Source organism: Polypterus senegalus, chromosome 9 (assembly GCF_016835505.1).
Source record: "Polypterus senegalus isolate Bchr_013 chromosome 9, ASM1683550v1, whole genome shotgun sequence".
NCBI classification, from domain to species: domain Eukaryota; kingdom Metazoa; phylum Chordata; class Cladistia; order Polypteriformes; family Polypteridae; genus Polypterus; species Polypterus senegalus.
The window spans coordinates 179,258,199-179,277,591 of record NC_053162.1 but is presented as its reverse complement, the minus strand read 5'-3'; the positions used below and the strand labels follow the sequence as shown (position 1 = coordinate 179,277,591).

The 19,393-nt window shown below is 43.1% G+C and overlaps 2 protein-coding genes across 4 annotated transcripts in view; one reads left to right on the top strand and one right to left on the bottom strand.

Annotated features, from left to right (window-relative positions):
* ntmt1 (N-terminal Xaa-Pro-Lys N-methyltransferase 1) overlaps positions 1 to 8,697 on the bottom strand; it is a 23,421-nt gene extending 14,724 nt beyond the window's left edge. The window contains exon 1 of one of the 2 annotated variants that reach the window (XM_039764435.1): positions 8,525 to 8,697. The gene's annotated coding sequence lies outside the window, so the exon portion shown is untranslated. The other variant, XM_039764436.1, reaches the window with a different exon arrangement.
* A 3,776-nt stretch (positions 8,698 to 12,473) lies between these two features.
* The window catches only part of LOC120536073, a 29,918-nt gene continuing 22,998 nt past the window's right edge, over positions 12,474 to 19,393 (top strand). For both annotated transcript variants that reach the window (XM_039764424.1, XM_039764423.1), the window contains exons 1-3: positions 12,474 to 12,571; positions 17,519 to 18,294; positions 18,387 to 18,447. In XM_039764424.1, coding sequence (XP_039620358.1) covers positions 17,586 to 18,294; positions 18,387 to 18,447 — 770 coding nt within the window. In that variant the 5' untranslated portion in view covers positions 12,474 to 12,571; positions 17,519 to 17,585. The remainder of the gene's footprint in view (positions 12,572 to 17,518; positions 18,295 to 18,386; positions 18,448 to 19,393) is intronic.

Below are 19,393 nucleotides of genomic sequence, written 5' to 3'. Positions count from 1 at the left end.
ACCACACTCCAAAGATATGTCAAGTTCATGGGGGACACCAAACTGGTCTTCAGCAAGTGAGTTAAGGGGCTCGGAGAAGACTGCCAGCACTTTCCACAGCCATTTGCCTTGTTGGAAAAGAATGAATGACTGAAGACACCAGACTAGAATACAGATTAGAGCAGGGGTTCTCAAACTCGGTCCTGGGGGTCCACTGTGGCTGAAGACTTCTGTTTTTAATTGGACTCCTGGGCTCATTAAGTGAACGATGATTTCCCAGATTCTGTGTTTTGGGAACAATTTTTATTAAAATGTACTAAGAAGTTATATGAGAATAATGCATTTTTTTTCTTTTTAACAATATTTTCATCTTGATTTTCATTCTACTTTTCCTGGTACTCTAATTGTTTAATTAATCCATTATTTACTAATTATTGGGTCTGATGCTAAAGTAGTTGCAGCCTTTGATTATTCCGTGTTGTTTGCCTGGCTCTCTACTCTGCTCATTTTTAAATTGTCGTTATTATTATTATTTTATACAAAGGTGGCACGGTTGTGCAGTGATAGCGCTGCTACCACGCAGTAAGGAGACTTGGGTTCGCTTCCCGGATCCTCCCTGCGTGGAGTTTGCATGTTCTCCCTGTGTCTGTTTGGGTTTTCTCTGGGTGCTTCGGTTTCCTCCCACGGTCCAAAGACATGCTGATTATGTGCATTGGCGATCCTAAATTGTCCCTAGTGTGTGCCCTGCGGTGGGCTGACGCCCTGCCGGGGGTTTGTTCCTGCCTTGCACCCTGTGTTAGCTAGGATTGGCTCCAGCAGACCCCCATGACCCTGTAGTTAGGATATAGTGGGTTGAATAATGGATGGATGGAAGTTGCTAAATGGTGTTGCCCCATCCTATCCAGCCAAGATGCTGGTCCCGTATACACCAGTCCGCTCTTTACGTTCCTCTCAAAAGCAATTGTTGGTCGTGCCAAAGTCTAAGAAGAGAAGGGGTGAGCATGCCTGTGTAGTTCTAGCACCAAAGTTATGGAAATTAAGTTGGCATCATCAACCCAAATATTTAAATCAAGACTTGAAACACACTTGTTTTCGATTGCTTTTATCTGTATAGGAGTATCTCTGCTATCAATTTTATTAATAATTTCTACATTTTTTAAAATCCATTGTTTTTCTGTAAATTGTTTATCTTCTGGGCAGCATGGTGGCGCAGTGGTAGCGCTGCTGCTACGCAGTAAGGAGACTTGGGTTCTTTCCCGGGTCCTCCCTGCGTGGAGTTGGCATGTTCTCCCTGTGTCTGCGTGGGTTTCCTCCCACAGTCCAAAGACATGCCGGTCAGGTGCATTGGCCATCCTAAATTGTCCCGTGTGTGTGTGTCCTGCCCGAGGTTTGTTCCTACCTTGCGCCCTGTGTTGGCTGGGACTGGCTCCAAACGACCCCAGTGACCCTGTGTTAGGATATAGCAGGTTGTAAAATGATAGACTTATTATACAATCAAGGGAGCAAGCTGCACAGAGGAAGGGCAAAATAGAATGAAGTCAACCAAAGAGAGTTAAACATTGTAATCAATAGCAAAAAATAGAAATATTTCTAAATGCCTTATAAATGTATAAATCCTGCTGCTGTGCTTTCCTGAATGTAGATAGAATAAGACAAAATTAAAAATACCACGTAATTAAATGAGTTGTTGTCACCGATTATGAATATGATTGAAACAAAAACCTGAAGCCAGAGTGGACCCCCAGGACTGAGTTAGAGAACCCCTGGATTAGAAGTATCTAGATGAGCTACTTGCCATTGCCTGGGTGAGAAAGTGGAAAGAAATTACTTGTGATCAAACTTTATTAGTGTCAAACCTTCTGTATTTAGTACACAACTACTGCTAAGGAATAGAAAGCTTCTTTATGTCCAATATTCTTGTTTACTCTTCTGCTGCAAAGAACCTGACTAAATAAGCCTGGAGACGTTATGGTCCTCTGCCAGGACAGCTTAGGGCCACAACAAAAAAATGAGGTATATTCTTGATTTACAGAAAACGCTAAATGTAATATGAAGCAATCAATCCTGAATTTTTGAAAGGCACACCCATAACTGGAGTAAACTGAATAACCCATTAAGGCAGAAACCCAGTTTCTTAATAATCTTCGTTTACATAGGGAAGTAATTGTCTGGCGTTCTCCTTTGTCAAAACGCTCTGACATCATTAAACTGTTTTGTGTTTGATAATGAAGCTAATGGGCCCCACAGTTCCAATGTGAATACAAAATCCTTAAAACTCACCAAATACATCCAACCTTGAAGTAGCAAAGGTTTTAATTAAAGGCAACTTGCCACCTACATTTCAACTTACCCTTTAATGCAATTCAGGCTGTCTGGGGCTACAGTCTATCCTAGGCAGGAAAAGAGGGGACATGGGGCCAATCTGGAATTACCAATCAGCTTTACCAGCACATCTTTGGGGATGTGGGAGAAAAACCTACATAGATGTGGTACAAAATGACCAAGTGCGACGTTCAAACCCAAAATGGTAGCCTCCAGATGTATTGTGTATGCTATAGTATAGGGTGGTCCAGATCTAATTCTGCAATTTTCATTACGCTATAACTTATTAAGTTTATTACATAGAAAATCACCCGAAAAATCGGACCACCGAAGTGTGCAAACCGACGACATGAAGAATCGTCGCCGAACTGGAATCGTCCCCACATAAATCAAAGTCATCCAGACGATCTGGATCTGCATAATTAGATCTGGACCACCCTGTATATCATTAATGTCTCCACAAACTTAGTGTTGGATCGGTACTGAAATTCTGACTGCCAGGTTTTGGACCCCCGTAATGTCTTGTTGGAAAAGAACGAATGGTGAAGACGCCAGACTAGAATACAGATTAGTTGTATCTAAAAGAGCTACCTGCCATTTCCTGGGTGAGAATTGTCGAAGCAATAAAGCGTGACGGGTATTTCCTCCGTAAACTCGTCATCACATTGAAGCCTTTGGTTTTATTTCGTGAAGTCTACAGAACAGATGCTTTTCCCCCGTCTACTCTACCGAGTGTCAAAGGACTAGGGGCTGAATGGAGGCTGATATTTACTTCAAGTACCGAAAAATCCCAAACTTCTGGTACTGTACCCACTTTAAAATTAGGGTTTTCGGTATTTTTCCAGTACTGGTATTACTTGCAGGCCAGGAATATTATGTGAAACCAATTTAAAACGCTACAAGTAAAAAGTTGGATAAACAAACATTCTGTTTTGCTCTTATTACACACCCACAATGCTTTGCTAAGACACGTCCTATTAGTTCATTGGGAAACTTACAATATTAGCCTAGCCTATGTGTCATCCTGGGTGTGACGTTAATCTGCATCTGGCCCTGTGTGTGGGCCCTCCAACTTGCAGGGAAAAAACCTGGGGGTTGGTGGCAGAATTGGCACTTCAGTCACCATAAAAAAACCTCCCACTGTTCCATCTGAACTAGTGTGGTGCTGAGGTGTCACCTCGTGTCTTAATCTGGGATCATGAGTTGGTTTTGTCATGGGGTGGGTGCAGCAATGCGCTGTATCATCGCCTGCCCCTAACCCCTCTCTCTATGTGCTAACATAAGTTATAGATCCACAAATGTGCACAAGAATCACATCACAAATGTAGAATTGAACATACAGTCACTACACAAAAGAGAGAGCAGCACTTGAAGCTGTGCAGAAAAGAGCAACCGGGTGAATCCAAGGAGTTACGGACACATCTGACTAGGACAGGCTCCTAGAATTAAACCTGTTTAGTCCCGAGCAGAAGGGACTGTGTGGGGATGTAATTTAAGTCTTCAAAATTCTCAAAGGCTTTGGATAAAGGAGATCCAACGGAATTCTTTCAACTAAAAGGTGACTCACACACTCGAGGACATCAGTGGAAATGAAAAGAGAAGTGCATTTAGGACTGAAGCCAGCAAGCACTTCTTTACAAAAAGATTTGTGGGAACTACCAAGACATGGAGTTGAAGAAGAACCTGTGAGAACCTTTAAGAAGAATCTGGGTGAGACATTAGGGACAGTTTAGCGATTAGCTAAGACAAGAAAAAAAAAAAACGCAACGGCCCTGATTGGACCTGAATGGTCTCCTCTCGTGTGTTTAATGTCTTATGTTGTAACGGGTCAGACTTGCATCTGATTGATTTCACTGTTTAATTGGCCAGCCATTCTTCTCATATTTTATGGTGAGAAAAATGTGCTAATGGCATTTACTGTATATAAACATCTACACGTGTGTGTGTGTCCGGCCCGGAAGTGAGAGGTCGAGTCGGGGTAAGGGTTCCACCTCCAAGGAAACAGAAACTCCCTTAGCCAGTAATACACAAGCGAGCACATCGGCAGAACAAAACCTCCTAGAAGAGAGATACACAGAGTAGTTCCTTTGAATTACCCGACATCTCTACATTTCAATTTTTTTCCTGACAATTTCAATAGTTTCTAGGACCCCAGGCTTTTTACAACATGAGCTTACAGCGCTGGTTTTGTTATATGATACTTCTACCAAGAAGCACAAAAAAGGGGAACAGGCCTATAAAACCCCCCACAAAAGGCCAGGCTTGCCCTTAATTCAGGTTTAGATACCTGACATTGACCTCACCCCAGGCGGCCCAACCCCTGTTTAAATGGCAGGCTTTAGTCTTCACTTGTCCAAAAATGGAGTTAAGGTTTACTTAGCTTAGTTTACCTCTCGTTTGACATAAATATTCTTTTATTTTATTTTTTCTCCAGTCGTCTGGAGTTTTTTTGTTTTTTCTGTGCCCCCTGGCCATTGAACCTTACTCTTATTCGATGTTAATTAATGTTGATTTATTTTGTTTTATAATTGTGTCTTTCATTTTTCTATTCTTTAATATGTTAAGCACTTTGAGCTACTGTTTGTATGAAAATGTGCTATAGAAATAAATGTTGTTGTTGTTGTTGAGTAAGAGCGACAGACAGACATGGAAGGCCCTATTACAAAGAAGCAATAGATGCATGTGGAAGGAACTACAGGTAGTCCCCAGGTTGTGGACGTCCGACCTACGACTTACAAACGAAGCTGCAGCTGTGACGCATGCGCCTCAGTAACTGCCGCTCTGTCATCTTCGGCCTGGGGATGCTGCAAGCGGTGGCTGGGCAGAGACTGGAGGGGGGCGATTTCACTGCTTGCGTAGCATAGCTCGCACGGCTCCCGGCGGCAAGCGGTTTTACTGCCCGCCCGTTCGTTCTAGGTGGATGGCTGGTAACGTTGTAAGCGGTGACCCTGTTGTGGCTGAACGGAGGCCATTGAGGGAGAACGGGGAGGCGGAGGATAGCATTGTATTGTGCCTCGGATGACTGCCTGTTGAATGGGGGCGGTGGCCGCACTGTGTTCGTTCTCGGTAGGAGGGCACTGCAGGCAGCATACTGTAGTGGAGGTGACTGTGAGGTTGGCTGGTGATGAACGGCCCGTCGATGCCCCCATTCATTCTCAATAGCAAGCCTGCTTGTACTGTTACGCACATAGCAGGAAGTTGTCACGCATCAGTACATCAGATGTGCGGACGAGGGGTGCCTTCCTGCTGTACAGAAGAGCGCATCTGTACCTTTTGTCTTCACCCTTCAACAATGTCTGTGAAACACAAATCTGATGCAAGTGCTGGTCATACAGTAAAGAAGAGAAAAAACATCACCATGGAAAATAAAGTAGAAATAATAGAAAGGTCAGAGAGAGGTGAAGCTCCATCATTCATTGGCAGAGCACTTGGCTACAGTCGGTCAACAATAGCATTTATTAAAATAATGGACCTGTTCCGACTTACATACAAATTCAACTTAAGTACAAACCTACAGTCCCTATCTCGTACGTAACCCGGAGACTGCCTGTACATGACAGAATTACACAACTTCAGATGTCCTCTGTGTATTCACCGTATATGTGCACTCTGGTAGGAGGACCTTCTGATCACTCGGCAATGTGCTATTAATGTACTCAGTCGTGCTGCATGCCAGCCTCTAGTTAAGAATGTGGTGGAACGGGCACCTGTCACTGTCCCTTTAGCCACTAGGTCAGTCTGACTGCCAAGAGCGAGTGAGAGTAATGCTCAAGCAAACTTCTTAGGGGTAAAGTGTACATAAATAAATCAAGTCATTGAGAAATCCACACGTCCATTCTATACTACGCCATCCCCTTTCTGGTCAAGCTGTAGTAGAACTGGAGCCAGTGCCACGGTTTATATCGATCAAGACCACCTGGACAGTGTGCCGGTGTATAACACACATAGCTGTACTAAACTGTTCCCCAGCATGTCTGTGAAGTAGAGAATGATATCTCCATATCCACTTTAACAATGTGGGAACCTGCCAAACTCCCAGGAAAAGCTGCCGGAATTCAATCTGTGCCTGGATATCTGTGAATGAGCACGATACACATATCATCTATTTTAAACAGAAAATGTTACTCATTGTCATTTAAATTAGTTTAACCCCATGCATGACATGCAATTTCCACAAACAAACGCCACCCTGTTGATTGGTCCCATCCATGAAACCTTTCAACCTACTTCTTCTTCTTATCCCTCTTCACCTTTTCCCATTTCTATATGGGGGTCATTGTGCCTGATCAACCTTCCCCATACAGCTTGGCCCTGCACCTCCTCCCCGGTCAAACCATTTTCTTTCAAATCTTCTTTTACTTTATTGATCCATCTCTCCTTCTGGATTCCTCCCCCCTTTCTCTTCGCCTGTACTAAAATTTCCATCTCTCTTTTGCCCACATATTCATTGGCTCTCCTCATCACATGTCCATACCATTTCCATCTACTTGCATTTACGTGTATTTATTTGGCTGACGCCTTTATCCAAGATGACTTACAACATTTACGATATACTGAGAAGTCAAACAAAATGACACCTTTTATTGGCTAACTATTGAAAGATTACAATATGTAAGCTTCAGAGGCAACTCAGGCCACTTGTAACACGGTACAACACCCTAGTACTACAAACATTTATGATGCAACTGGTTCCATTTCTTTTGGTTTTCCAATTGGAGCACAGGCAGGTCAAGTGACTTGCTAATTGTCACACAGTGTCAGCGGTGGGATTTGAACCCACAACCTGTACTTTCCTAGATGTATCTGCCAATTTTTTATTGCTTTTCTTTTGTTCTTTATTTCACCTTACACAATTTCTCGTATTAGGAATTTGTTAGTTTTCGCATACCCCTTGGGGTCAGAGCGCAGGGTCAGCCATTGTACACCGTCCCTGGAGCAATTGAAGGTTAAGGGCCTTGCTGAAGGGCCCAGCAGAGTAGGATCTCTATTGACAGTGATGGGGATTTGAACCGGCAACCTTCGGGATACCAGCGCAGATCCTTAGCCTCAGAGATTTGTTCTTATTCCAGCGTTTTTTGTAATTCCACACATCAATCTCAACATTCTCATTTCTACCACACCAAACCTCTCCTTTTCTCCCTTTACTGCCTGTGCATTGTTGCTTCTACCATAGTCTTAAAATGAAAAATGTGAAGTTACACCAGCACCATAATTTTTCAATCACACAATACTCCTGAAGCTGCACTCCTTAGTTATCTGTGCATCTAATTCTCCATCCTGGGGTACCACTTCTTCTTCTTCTTCTTTAGGTTGCCCCCATTAGGGGTTTGCCATCGCAGATCATTCTATTCCATATCTTCCTGTCCTCTGCATCTTGCTCTGTTACACCCATCACCTGCATGTCCCCTCTCACCACATCCATAAACCTTCTCTCAGGCCCCTGGGCTACCACTGATCCTAGATATTTAAACTTCTCCACTGTTTTCAGAAGGCCTTTCCACAGGCTAACTTCTGATATCCTAATCACTGTTAAACCTCAAACATTCTGTTTTCTTCCTATTTATATTCAATTATCTATCTTCCAAAGTTCTCTATTTATCCAACTCCTTTCTTTTTGATGCTAAACTACACAATGTCTTCAGCAAACAGCCTGCACCTAGAGGATTGGTCTTTCAAGTCAACTCTTCCCTGATCCCTGGTGCAGACCTACACGACCTGTAATCTTGTCTGTTACCCCAACACTGCTTCTAACCCGAATCCTCACTCCCTCGTGCATACCCTCACACACTCCTATGGTACTCCTTTCTCTCTCATGCACCTCCAGACATGCCACTCTATCATACGCCTTTTCCAAATCAACCTGTCATCAGACAAATCACGACAATAAAGTTGCGCTTCATCGACCTGTTCCGTGCCACATAATGCGGTGTCCCAAGGACACCGTAAAGAAGATCGAAACATCACCGCACGATTAATCTGTCCACATACTCACCAGCTGCAATCGGCTCCCGAAATTAAAAGTCGGGGTTCCGGCAAGTGCAGTAAACGTATGGATTTTCCAACCTTCACAACACTATTTACAATTCAATTGTCTGAGTTTACTGTCGGCTGCGGGGCAATTCGACATGCAGACACGACTATTCAAGCAGGGTTAACGGCCGCGTGGTGTAGCCACACTCTGTGCTTTACGTGTCACCAAGTTAAGCACGCCGCACGTACTTACAATGTAGTTTGCCGGTCAACAGGCTGCCACCGCCCCTCACTATATAAGGGCAGAGAGAGAGCTCCGACCCCGTCTCAGCTCTGAAGGATCCCCACCTAAGCGAACCACTCACTTCTACCATCCAGCCAGCCCCCTGGCGGGCACGCGAAACAAGCAGTTCCCACGTGTTGGTAGTGTCGTCACTTCCTGCCTTTTGCGTCACCGGAAGTGACGTATACGAACGTCGGCCCTAACATAGACATATATTGGTAGACGCCGCATTCACTCTGCTGCCCAGTCGACACGATACGTCAGCGTATCCGCCATATTGCGAGTGGCAAAAGTGCCATTTGAACGAATACTGGTAGACGTGAAAATCGCATTTTCTGATGAAAAAACAATAACGTTTAAAGCAGTATCGTTTACATACAACAGATTTTGGCGAATCGTTTAAATGCAATTATTTGTATCAATTTATACACTAATAATGTCAATTATTAAATAATAATAATAATAATTATTATTAGTATTAAATAATTCCTCCCATATAAGTAACATTTCTCGGACTGCCTTCTTCCATCTCCGAAACATTTCTAGACTTCGTCCTGTTCTTACGCAACTCACTACTGAAGTATTGGTTATTGCCCGAGTCACCTCACGTATAGATTACTGTAATACTATTCTATCTGGCATCCCACAAAAATGTATCCATCGCTTACAATTTATTCAAAATTCTGCAGCCAGGATAATTACCTGCTGCTCTAAATCCACTAAACATATCGCACCGATTCTCTCTCAACTTCACTGGCTCCCTGTTCACTACCTGACACAATACTAAATCCCACTCTTAACATTTAAAACTCTCCACACCTCACTGATCTCCTCCAGGCTGACACTCCTCTCGTTCACTCAGATCCTCGTCTGCAGCTCGACTTTCTGTACCACACATCAGACTTAGCGCTATGGGAGCTCGAGTGTCTCTCATTGTGCTCCTCAACTCTGGAATTCTCTTCTCTCTCATATTCATCAGCTCGATTCAATATCACATTTTAAAACTACACTCAAAACTTATCTTTTCAAACTGGCATACCAATTGTGAATTGTGCACTGTTACTGCCAGTTATCTTTGTTTGTTTGCTAATTGTTGCTTTTTGATTTATCATTCTCTTGTTTTAATTTTACTAATGCTGTTTAATTTTATTGTAAGGTGACCTTGAGTGCTAAGATTCTAAAATGGGATTTTCTAATGGCCAAATATAACCAAAACAATTGTTCATCCTTACCTATTACATGTAATCCCTGTGATCTGGTTTGGAGCGTACAGCGGTTTGTACAATCCCAAGCAGCACACGTGTGAGGCATCTTGATCTTGATCAAGATCTATCTATCTATCTATTATATAGTGCCTTTCTGTTTATCTATCTATCTATCTATCTATCTATCTATCTATCTATCTATCTATCTATCTATATCTGTTATATAGTGCCTTTCAAATCTAGCTATCTAATACTGTATATAGTGCCTTTCATATCTGTCTATCTAGCTATGTATCTATCTATGGTTTGGAAGTATATCCCCCCTCTAGTGGTCATTTTTTGAAGTGTTTTTTGGGACTTTTCTTGCCTTTTGGAGACACCTATATTTCCCTAACACAGGGGAAGATGTGACAACACAGAAATTAAATTGCATATTAATTACATAATAGAAAGGGTTCATGAAAAAACATGATACACATGTGAAAAATACTTGAATTAAAAAAAAAACGACAAAAAGGGAATTTAAATAGAAAATAAAGAGATAAAAAAGTACAAATATGACACCCAGAATGTGAACCCTGGTTTCCTTGTTGTGAGCCAGCAGTGCACCCACTAGATAGATAGATACATAGATGTGTTTTGGCGGCCCTGGCATTACACACTGATAGGTTTATAAGGTGGTCATAATTCTCATGCTGAGGCATCATGGTGACGCAGTGGGTGCACTGCTGTCTCACAACAAGTAAACTGGGGTGTATATATATATATATATATATATATATATATATATATATATATATATATACATACAGTGGGTATAGAAAAGAATCCCCCCCTCAAAATATTCCAATTTTTTTTGCTTTACGGCCTTAAATGAAAACACACAAACCAGTATTTTTTCCAGCTTTACTTACTCAATGCAATCTCCAACATCCAAGTGAAAGATATCACCTGAAATCCTGAGATTAATAAATGATCACCGCCCTCCTAAACTCACTCAGGTGTCAGTGCCCACCATTTCCATTGTGGTTACTGGCTTCCTTCCACCTGTGCTCAGTTGTAATGAGTGGGATTAGTGAAGCTGTTCCTGGTCCATTCCATCCCTTGCTTGGTAGAGCAACTGACAGCAAACACCTGACTATGGATGGCAGGCCACTTTCAAAACATCTCAGGGGTAGAGTTGTGGACAGACATAAGGCAGGAGATGGAGACAAAAAAAAATTCAAAGGCTTCATCAACCCGATGGAGCTCAGTAAAGTCCATAATACAGAAGTGGCAAGTGTTTGGTACCACTAGGACCCACCCTGGACTCTCCAAACTGGATGGAAGAGCAAGAAGGAAACTGGTAAGAAAGGCTACCAAGAGGTCAATGGCCACTTTGAAGGAGTTCCAGGATTTGATGGCAAAGAGTGGTCGTTAATGGTGTGCATATGACAATAATTTGACAAACGCTTCACAATTGTGGCTTCTTCTGGAGGGTCGCACTTCTCAAGAAAGGCCACATGAAGGCTCATTTGAGCTTTGCCGGAATGCACCTTGAAGATTCTGATGCCAAGTGGAAGAAAAAGGACTTCTGGTCAGATGAGACCAAAATCGAACTGTCTGGCCTCAACACCAAATGGTACATCAATGCAGCTCACCATCCACAACAAACCATACCTACAGAAAAGCATGGAGGTGGCAGCATCCTATTGTGGGGGACTGGGGCTCTCGTTAGGGTAAAAGGAAAAATGGATTGGGCAAAATACCATAAAATTTCTGGAGGAAAACCTGCTACCCTTTGCCAGAATGTTGAAGATGGGCAGAATGTTCACCTTTCAACATGACAACAACCCAAAGCACACAGCAAAACTGACCACACAGTAAAAAGTGAATGTCGTGGTGTGGCCAGTCAGAGCCCAGACCTAAATCACACTGAAAATCTGTGGAAAGGTCTGAAGACAGCAGACCACCAACACTCACCAGCCAATCTGACTTAACTTGAAGAGTTAAACTGTAAAAAAGAGTGGGGGGGGGCAAATATTGAGTGGGCTCAGTCTAGGTGTGCAAAGCTGATAGAGAAGAATCAACAGACTCAAGACTGGCATTAAAGCAAAAGGTGGGTCAGCAAAATGACATTCACATTGGGGGGTGATGATCCTTTATTAATCTCAGTAGGTCTTGTTTTTGATTATTTATAATTTTTCTGAACTGTAGCTGTGTTGTCTTTCACTTGGATGTTAGAGGTTGCATTGAGTAAGTAAAGCTGGGAAAAAATATTTTTTGTGTGTGTTTTATATACAGTATTTCTATTATATATATATATATATATATATATATATATATATATATATATATATATATATATATATATATGCTGTACATGTATATTTATATAAAATAGACGATTCGTAATACAGAGGAATGTACACGAAAGGGCGCCAGAGCTTCGTATCCGACGTGATTGCCGAACATTTCCGAGCTGACGCCGCGGACCCGAACGCTGTCGGTCTTTTACCAGGACAGCTCAGAAAACAAAGCGCGGACTGTACGGGCTTGTTCCGGTGTTTCATTTTTCAGGTTAATCATTGCAGGTCCCTTTGACAATCTGAAGCGCTACCAGGACCGTCATTAACCCTCAGGCTGCATCTTTCTCGTTCGCCTGGCCCTTTAAGAGAGCGCACCTGAGCTTCTGAAACCATGACAGCCAAACGCAACAATCCCACCCAGCCTAACGGCCGATCAAAAAAGTTTGGAGAGGAAAGTGTTGGACGCGGATTCGTCGGACATGGTCACCTGAAAGATGTCCCGCTCCTGTTCTCACGATGACCAGGTGAACGCGTGCACGATCTCGTGTTGGGTTTTGCCAAGCGAACTGGCGACGGGTGTCCCGTCCTTGCTGTGGTAGTCATTGAGTGGGTTCGGGTGACCGCGTGTCTTTGTGGGTCAGTGAAGTTGTGGGTGGGGGTCTTGAGAAGTCTGGGGTGGGGAAAAGGTTGCCCCCTGTTTTTGGGTAACTCGATAATGTGGATTGTAGGTTAGTGCCTTCCTGAATTTGTTATTTTTGTGGGCGTGCTGTTGCTGGCGTGCGCCTGTTTGCATCTTTAAATGCCCCTCTCGGCTTTTATAAGTGGTCTCTTTTTTGTCACCTAAAACTGAGGTGACTTCACATTTCTTGCTGGCTTGTATCCTCCTTCCCTTCTACTTACTGACCGACTAGATTTATTTTTTAATTTTTTGGCACCGCAGTACTCGTTTGTTTTTGACTTGTCTCGCTCCATTTCGAATGCTTGACCTGCAAGGCGCTATATAAACGAAAATGTGGCTGAATGATATCAGGGGACGCACACTCCAAAGTCAAAGCCTGACCACCGTCAGGGAAGTGCGTGTACTTTGTCCCCGTGCCTCAAAAACGTGCCTGTTGGGTTATGTGGTGGTCGGTCTAGTCCAGTCCAGTCCAGTCCAGAGTTGTGCCCGATGCTCCTGGGATAAGTTCAAGCACCTTATGATTTTGAACTGGATTGCAGCTTATTTGAACATGTTATCATTTAGAAGTGACTGAGACCCCGTTTAAGTTTGGTTCCTGCCTTGTGCGATATGCTGCTGGGATAGGCTGCAGGTTTGAGGATATCCATCTGGAAAGGACTGTTGTTTTCCTCAGGACTGACTGATGCCTTGCAGCCCTGGCAGCGTAGCCTCTAGTTCTGCCTCAGCCTTGAAGTGGCATCAGCAGAGCTGAGTATGTCACTTATTTACAAACAACTGACATCCAGCCCAGGGTGGGTTGCTGCCTTGCATCTACTGCTGTTCAGATTGGCTGATCCTCCTACAGACCTTGAGCTGCTCTATACATGTTAATGATGATGCTATAGATTTTGAAATGACTGGCATCCTGTCCAGGGTCGTCTCCTGCCCTTCACCTGTCGCTGGAAGAGTGGGCTCTAGTCTATAGATAAATAGATAGATACTTTATTAATCCCAAGGGGAAATTCACAATAGTGACCCTGAAGTAGATTAAGCAGGTCTGGGAGTGCAACTGATTGGCATCCGTTTCAGGGTTCTTTCCTGCCTTGTATAAAGCTGCTGATTTGGTAGGCTCAGTGCCCAAAGATCTTCAGAGAATGTGTTGTGTTTCAAAAATAACTGGTGGCACCCTGTCCAGGGTTGGGTCTCACCTTGTGCCCAGTGCCCCGGGATGCCATCTGGCACCCTGTGACCTTAAACTGGATCGAGTAGGTTTGAAAATGTTACTGTTTGCAAGTAGTTGGCATCCCATTCAGATTGCGTTTCTGCCTTGTGCCAGATGCTACATCTGGAAATAGAAAGAAAGAAAGAAAGAAAGAAAGAAAGAAAGAAAGAAAGAAAACCACAAAAAATTTATTTCAAGGACATTAGCTGAAAGAAAGCCATTGGTATCACAATAAAAGGCACTATATAGGAAAAAAGAAAGATGTCTCATATTATAATGTGTCGTCACAGTTACAGGTTTCTTTCTTTCATTCCTTTTACTGTATATAGTGCCTTTTACTGTCGGTATGTAAATTGTAAGAGAAATATTACAGTAATAGTTTTTATTCTCTTTCTATACAGGGCCTTTTTATTATTTCAATAAATATAACACATTTTTTAGCATTGTGTTTCTCTCTTCCTGTGTAGTTCCATGTCCTTAATTCATTTTCTACTGAAATGGATTGGTTTGTTTCTTTCTTATATAGTATAGTGCCTTTATTGGCCATTTCCTTAAATAGTATAAATACATCTTAATACTAGTGAGATTGTTTTTTCATTCTTTCTATGCAGCACCCTTTTGTCATTTTGTTAAATAATACAACACATTTTTAGAGTAGTCTTTGTCTATAGTGCCTTTTTTGTTTATTTCATTAAATACTGTAACACATTTGATAGTATTGTGATTCTTTGTGTGCAGCTCCTTTAATTGTCATTACTTAATTCCATTTTTATAGTAATGGGTCTATTTATTTATCTATTTATATATATATACTTATTGTGATACCCATCAAAGTTGGGTTAAAATAAAATAATCATCAAGGACCCCAGCGTTAATGTTTGCAGTGCAGTGTCTACTGGAATGTAAATACTGGAATAAAATATTGCAATGTACTGTATTTTGTATTGCATGTAGAAATAAAACGCATTGCATTTGTCATTCCAACAGATGACGCATCACAAACACGTGTAGTAATAAAATGCAGTACTGCAAATGTTGGTGATGCACCATCTGTTAGAAACTGGGCAGACACCTGGACACTTGTCCTTTTATTAAGGTGGGATAGTGCCTTTTATTGTCATTTTCTTAAATACTCGTAGTATAATAAATGTTTGTAGCTATAGGGTTTTCTTTCTTTCTTCCTTTCTTTCAGCAATGTCTTTAATTATGTTTCTAGATAGTGCCTTTTATGGTTATTTCATTAAATATGGTAACAAATTTTATGGTAATGGGTTTTTTCTCTTCCTCTACAGTTCCTTTCATTGTCATGTCCTTAAGTTTTTTTCTACACTAATGGGTTTGTTTGCTACTTTTTTATATGGTGCCCTTTGGTGTAATTTCTTTAAATAATATAAATACATATATATATATATATATATATATATATATATATATATATATATATATATATATATATATATATATATATATATATATATAATAATAATAAAAGGCAAAGCCCTCACTGACTGACTGACTGACTGACTAACTCACTCACTCACTCATCACTAATTCTCCAACTTCCCGTGTAGGTAGAAGGCTGAAATTTGGAAGGCTCATTCCTTACAGCTTACTTACAAAAGTTGGGCAGGTTTCATTTCGAAATTCTACACGTAATGGTCATAACGGTCGATAACGGTCGACAACGTCCGCCATGTTGAACTTTCTTATTCATGGCCCCATCCTCACGAAATTTGGTAGGTGGCTTTCCCTGCACTAACCGAAACCAATGTATGTACCTATTTCGGTGGTATGATGCCACTGTCGGCCGCCATATTGAACTTTTCAACAGTCTTTGTTACTTATGGGCCCATCTTCAAGAAATTTGGTACGGGTTCCCAACGCTAACTGAATCCTACTCACGTACATATATACGTCCATAGCCTGCAGCTCGGTCACCGTATGAGGCGTTGGGTCCCCCATCCCAATGCCTCCCACGTTGTTGGCTGCCTGCCTATATAAGGCCGTCAGTCGCTCCAGTCTCTACATTCCCTTCCTTGCTTTGCAACAGGATTCACGTCTCCCAGCTGATAACTACAGCCTTTTTATTTAATCCACGGCTTCTCTGCTGTTTTATTGTTCATTTATTACAAATATAGTTATTGTGTAGATATTTTAGACTTACTTTACATTGTTCAGGTACCCATTTCCTTTATCATTCCAACCGTACCCGCATTAACATGTCTATCAAGGTGATCACCATCGATCAAAGAACTGTCACTTACCGAGTGGTTTCCATGCCCAGAGATGGCACCTGCCTTTTCCATTCTCTGTGTTACATATTGCACGGCCATATCAGGCTCACTCTTGATATCCATTGTGTCTTATGTATTGAATGACTGGGACAGGTTCAAGGTGTGGACTGATGACGGTACAGGAGATAATTAGACTACACAGGAGCACTAGAAGAGTGAAATGCTTAAGCCCTTCACCTATGGGTCTGCATGTGAGTTGATGGCTGCCGCTGAATTGTTCGGTTGTCGCTTTCAAGTGTACCAAAATGGCCAAATATTTTACACCTTTCGAAATCGCCAATGCCTCTTAAACATCTTAGATTGACAGGTGACGATTTCAGTAGTGGACACTTTGATGTTTATGAATGTTTAAACTCTCAAAAGCTGGATGTGAAGTTATCGATGAAACCAGTTGTGTGCTTACAACGCCTGACAGATGCCGAATGTCACTTTAAAACAAGTCCTGCAAATACTGTTGTAATTGAAACAAACCATGAAACTTAAACCGATTACGACAGCAGCAATCCAAGCTGTGAGATTTGAAACAAGATTACTGTTCACACGGCCGACTGTACGTTACATGCTCAAGAGTAAGCTCAGCGCACAGCTTGGTCATGTTACAACCGGAGGGACGAACTCACAATGTGGTATACAAAGAGATCCTTAACAAATAATTATTGGTATATTATCCCTCAGTTTAAAAAGGTTTAATTTTCTTCTTAATAAAAATTTTAAGACAGTACTTCGCCGCCGCGAAGTGCGGGTATTTTGCTAGTATATATATATATATATATATTATATACTTTCTTTCTTTCTTTCTTTCTCACTGGCTCCTCCATATTTGACCCGGTGAGCCCTCCTGCCCTGCCGCTCTCCCTCCAGGCTCCTGCCACTCGGTGGTCATTTGAACTCTGTGTTGGCCCGTGGTCAATGGTGGTCTGTCTTTGGTCTGCCTCTCCTCACATTTGCCATGTTTTGTTGGCCCAGTTTGTACGTCAGAACCGCGCGTGCACACACACACACACACACACACACACACACACGCGCGTACGCACACACACACTCTCATACTGTCACACACACACACACACATCAAGTTTGTCTTTTGCCCTGGCAGGCACGTCTCCTCCCCAGCTCTGTCCTTTTTGTCCCCTTACCTGTGGTTTACTGCCTGTGGCTCACATTTGGTTTCCAAACTGGAGATCCTGCATGGTGGTCCACCGACTATTGTGAGTTTTAGAAGGTGGTCTGGTTCATGGTGTCTGACAAGTCGCCCCCAGTTGTCAGGCCTGTAACCTGTGCTCTCATCCCATTCCAGGTCCCCTAAGCTGAGGAGATTCCCAGGAATGACTCCTGCTTCCTAGTAGCACAGACCAGGGGCCATCATGATTGTGGATGTGGTGCCAACCTACCAACATGAGGCCCGTTTTCATGGCTTCTACAGCGAGCTCCGCAGGAAGTACCCCAACACATTTGCCTTGGCTGGAGGCCTGGGCCGCGAGGAGGCTATTACCCCTCTAAAGAAGCTGCCCCACCTGGAGCAGAGGCCGCTTCTCCATCCTGGAGTTCTCCCCAGTCCCAGTGGCTCCCCCACAACTCCAGATTCCCGACAGGGTCGGGACGTCCTTCACCGGGTGGACAGCAGTAGCAGCAGGTGGTCACAGGTATCCAAGGCCAGTGCCCGGCCTCATGTTATTGTTAGAAACCGCATTGTGGCGCCAGTCCTCCAGGAAGACACCAAAGGCAGCAGCAGGCAGCTCAAGCTGCCCACCCTGACCACCCAGGTCGAACAGAACCGGGCAGCACTACGACGCAGGCTGTATCTCAACACTGGTCCAGCTGCCAGGACCCCAGACAGTCCACTGGTCAAGCCTCATCCTCCCAACCAGCCTAGGAGTCCGGAGCCAAGTTCAGCCCAGCCAAAGAGTTCAGGAGCCACCGTCCAGCCTCCCAAAGAGGTGGAGGACCCCTCATCTCCGAGGTCCTTGGTGAGAATTGTGGGCTTCGGGACCTCTGAGCTGCTGCCCAGCAAGCCTAAGCTGGAGCTTCAAGAGGCGCCGGGTGGTCAGAGCGTGGAACCGGGCAGCACCAGCCGTAAGCAGAGCTTCATTGCACTTTAGTGGCGCTTTGCTGATGTTCATTTGCAGTCACTGAGGGTCTTCTTCTTGTCTTCTGTTTCTGTGCAGGACTGTCAGCCTCCGACAGCGATGCCGACTCAGGGATCTCCATGGGCTTCCCAGCGTCCAGGTAATCGGGGGGCAGCCGCTTGACATTTCCCCTAATGAGCCGCTGACCTTTCATGTAATTGAATAATCAATGGCCGCTGCTTCTCTTGGGGGGGCTGGCAAGGTCAGCCTGAAGGTTGAAGGCTTCTTAATCACACATAGACGGGGAGAAACTGGATGACCAGCTTAGCTGGAGTGAACGGGAAAACGTCTGTGGACAATCCTGATGCTATCTTGGTAGTGTTAGTAATGAAAGGCACTGTATAATATGGACAGTCGACTGGGGAAGCCTCTGCTAAAAGGCGCTATATAAGTTTACGTTTGGTCAGAAAAGTGCCTACAAATAATCTGGAGGTTTTCTGGTACGAAAGGCACAATGTAAGATGAAGATTGACCAGGATAGCCTTTGATGAAATGCACTATATAAAATTACTTTTGGTCAGTAAATTACCTGCAGATAATCTGGAGGCTTTCTGGTAGCCTTAGTTATGAAAGGCGCTATATAAGATGAAGACTGAGTGTCTGATGAAAGGCGCTGTATAATATGGAAGATTGGCCAGGGAAGCCTCTGCTGAAAGGCGCTATATAAAATTATGTTTGTTTAGTAAAGTGCCTGCAGATAATATGGAGGCTTTCTGGTAGCCTTAGTTATGAAAGGCGCTATATATGATGAAAACTGACCAGGGAAGCTTCTGATGAAAGGTGCTATATAAGATTACGTTTTGGCAGTAAAGCGCCTGCAGATAAAGGCACCTAACACTTGTTAAGGGCTTTTATGATAATCTGGAGGCTTTCTGGCAGTCTTAGTGAAGAGAGTCAACACACAAGATGAAGACTGAACAGGGAAGGCCCTGCTGAAAGGCGCTATACTGTAGAAGATGAAGATTGACTGGTTAAACATTTGCTGGTGATTCCAGTGCTAGCAGGCAGTGCTGATGATGAAAGGCACCATATAGGAAGAGTGTTGA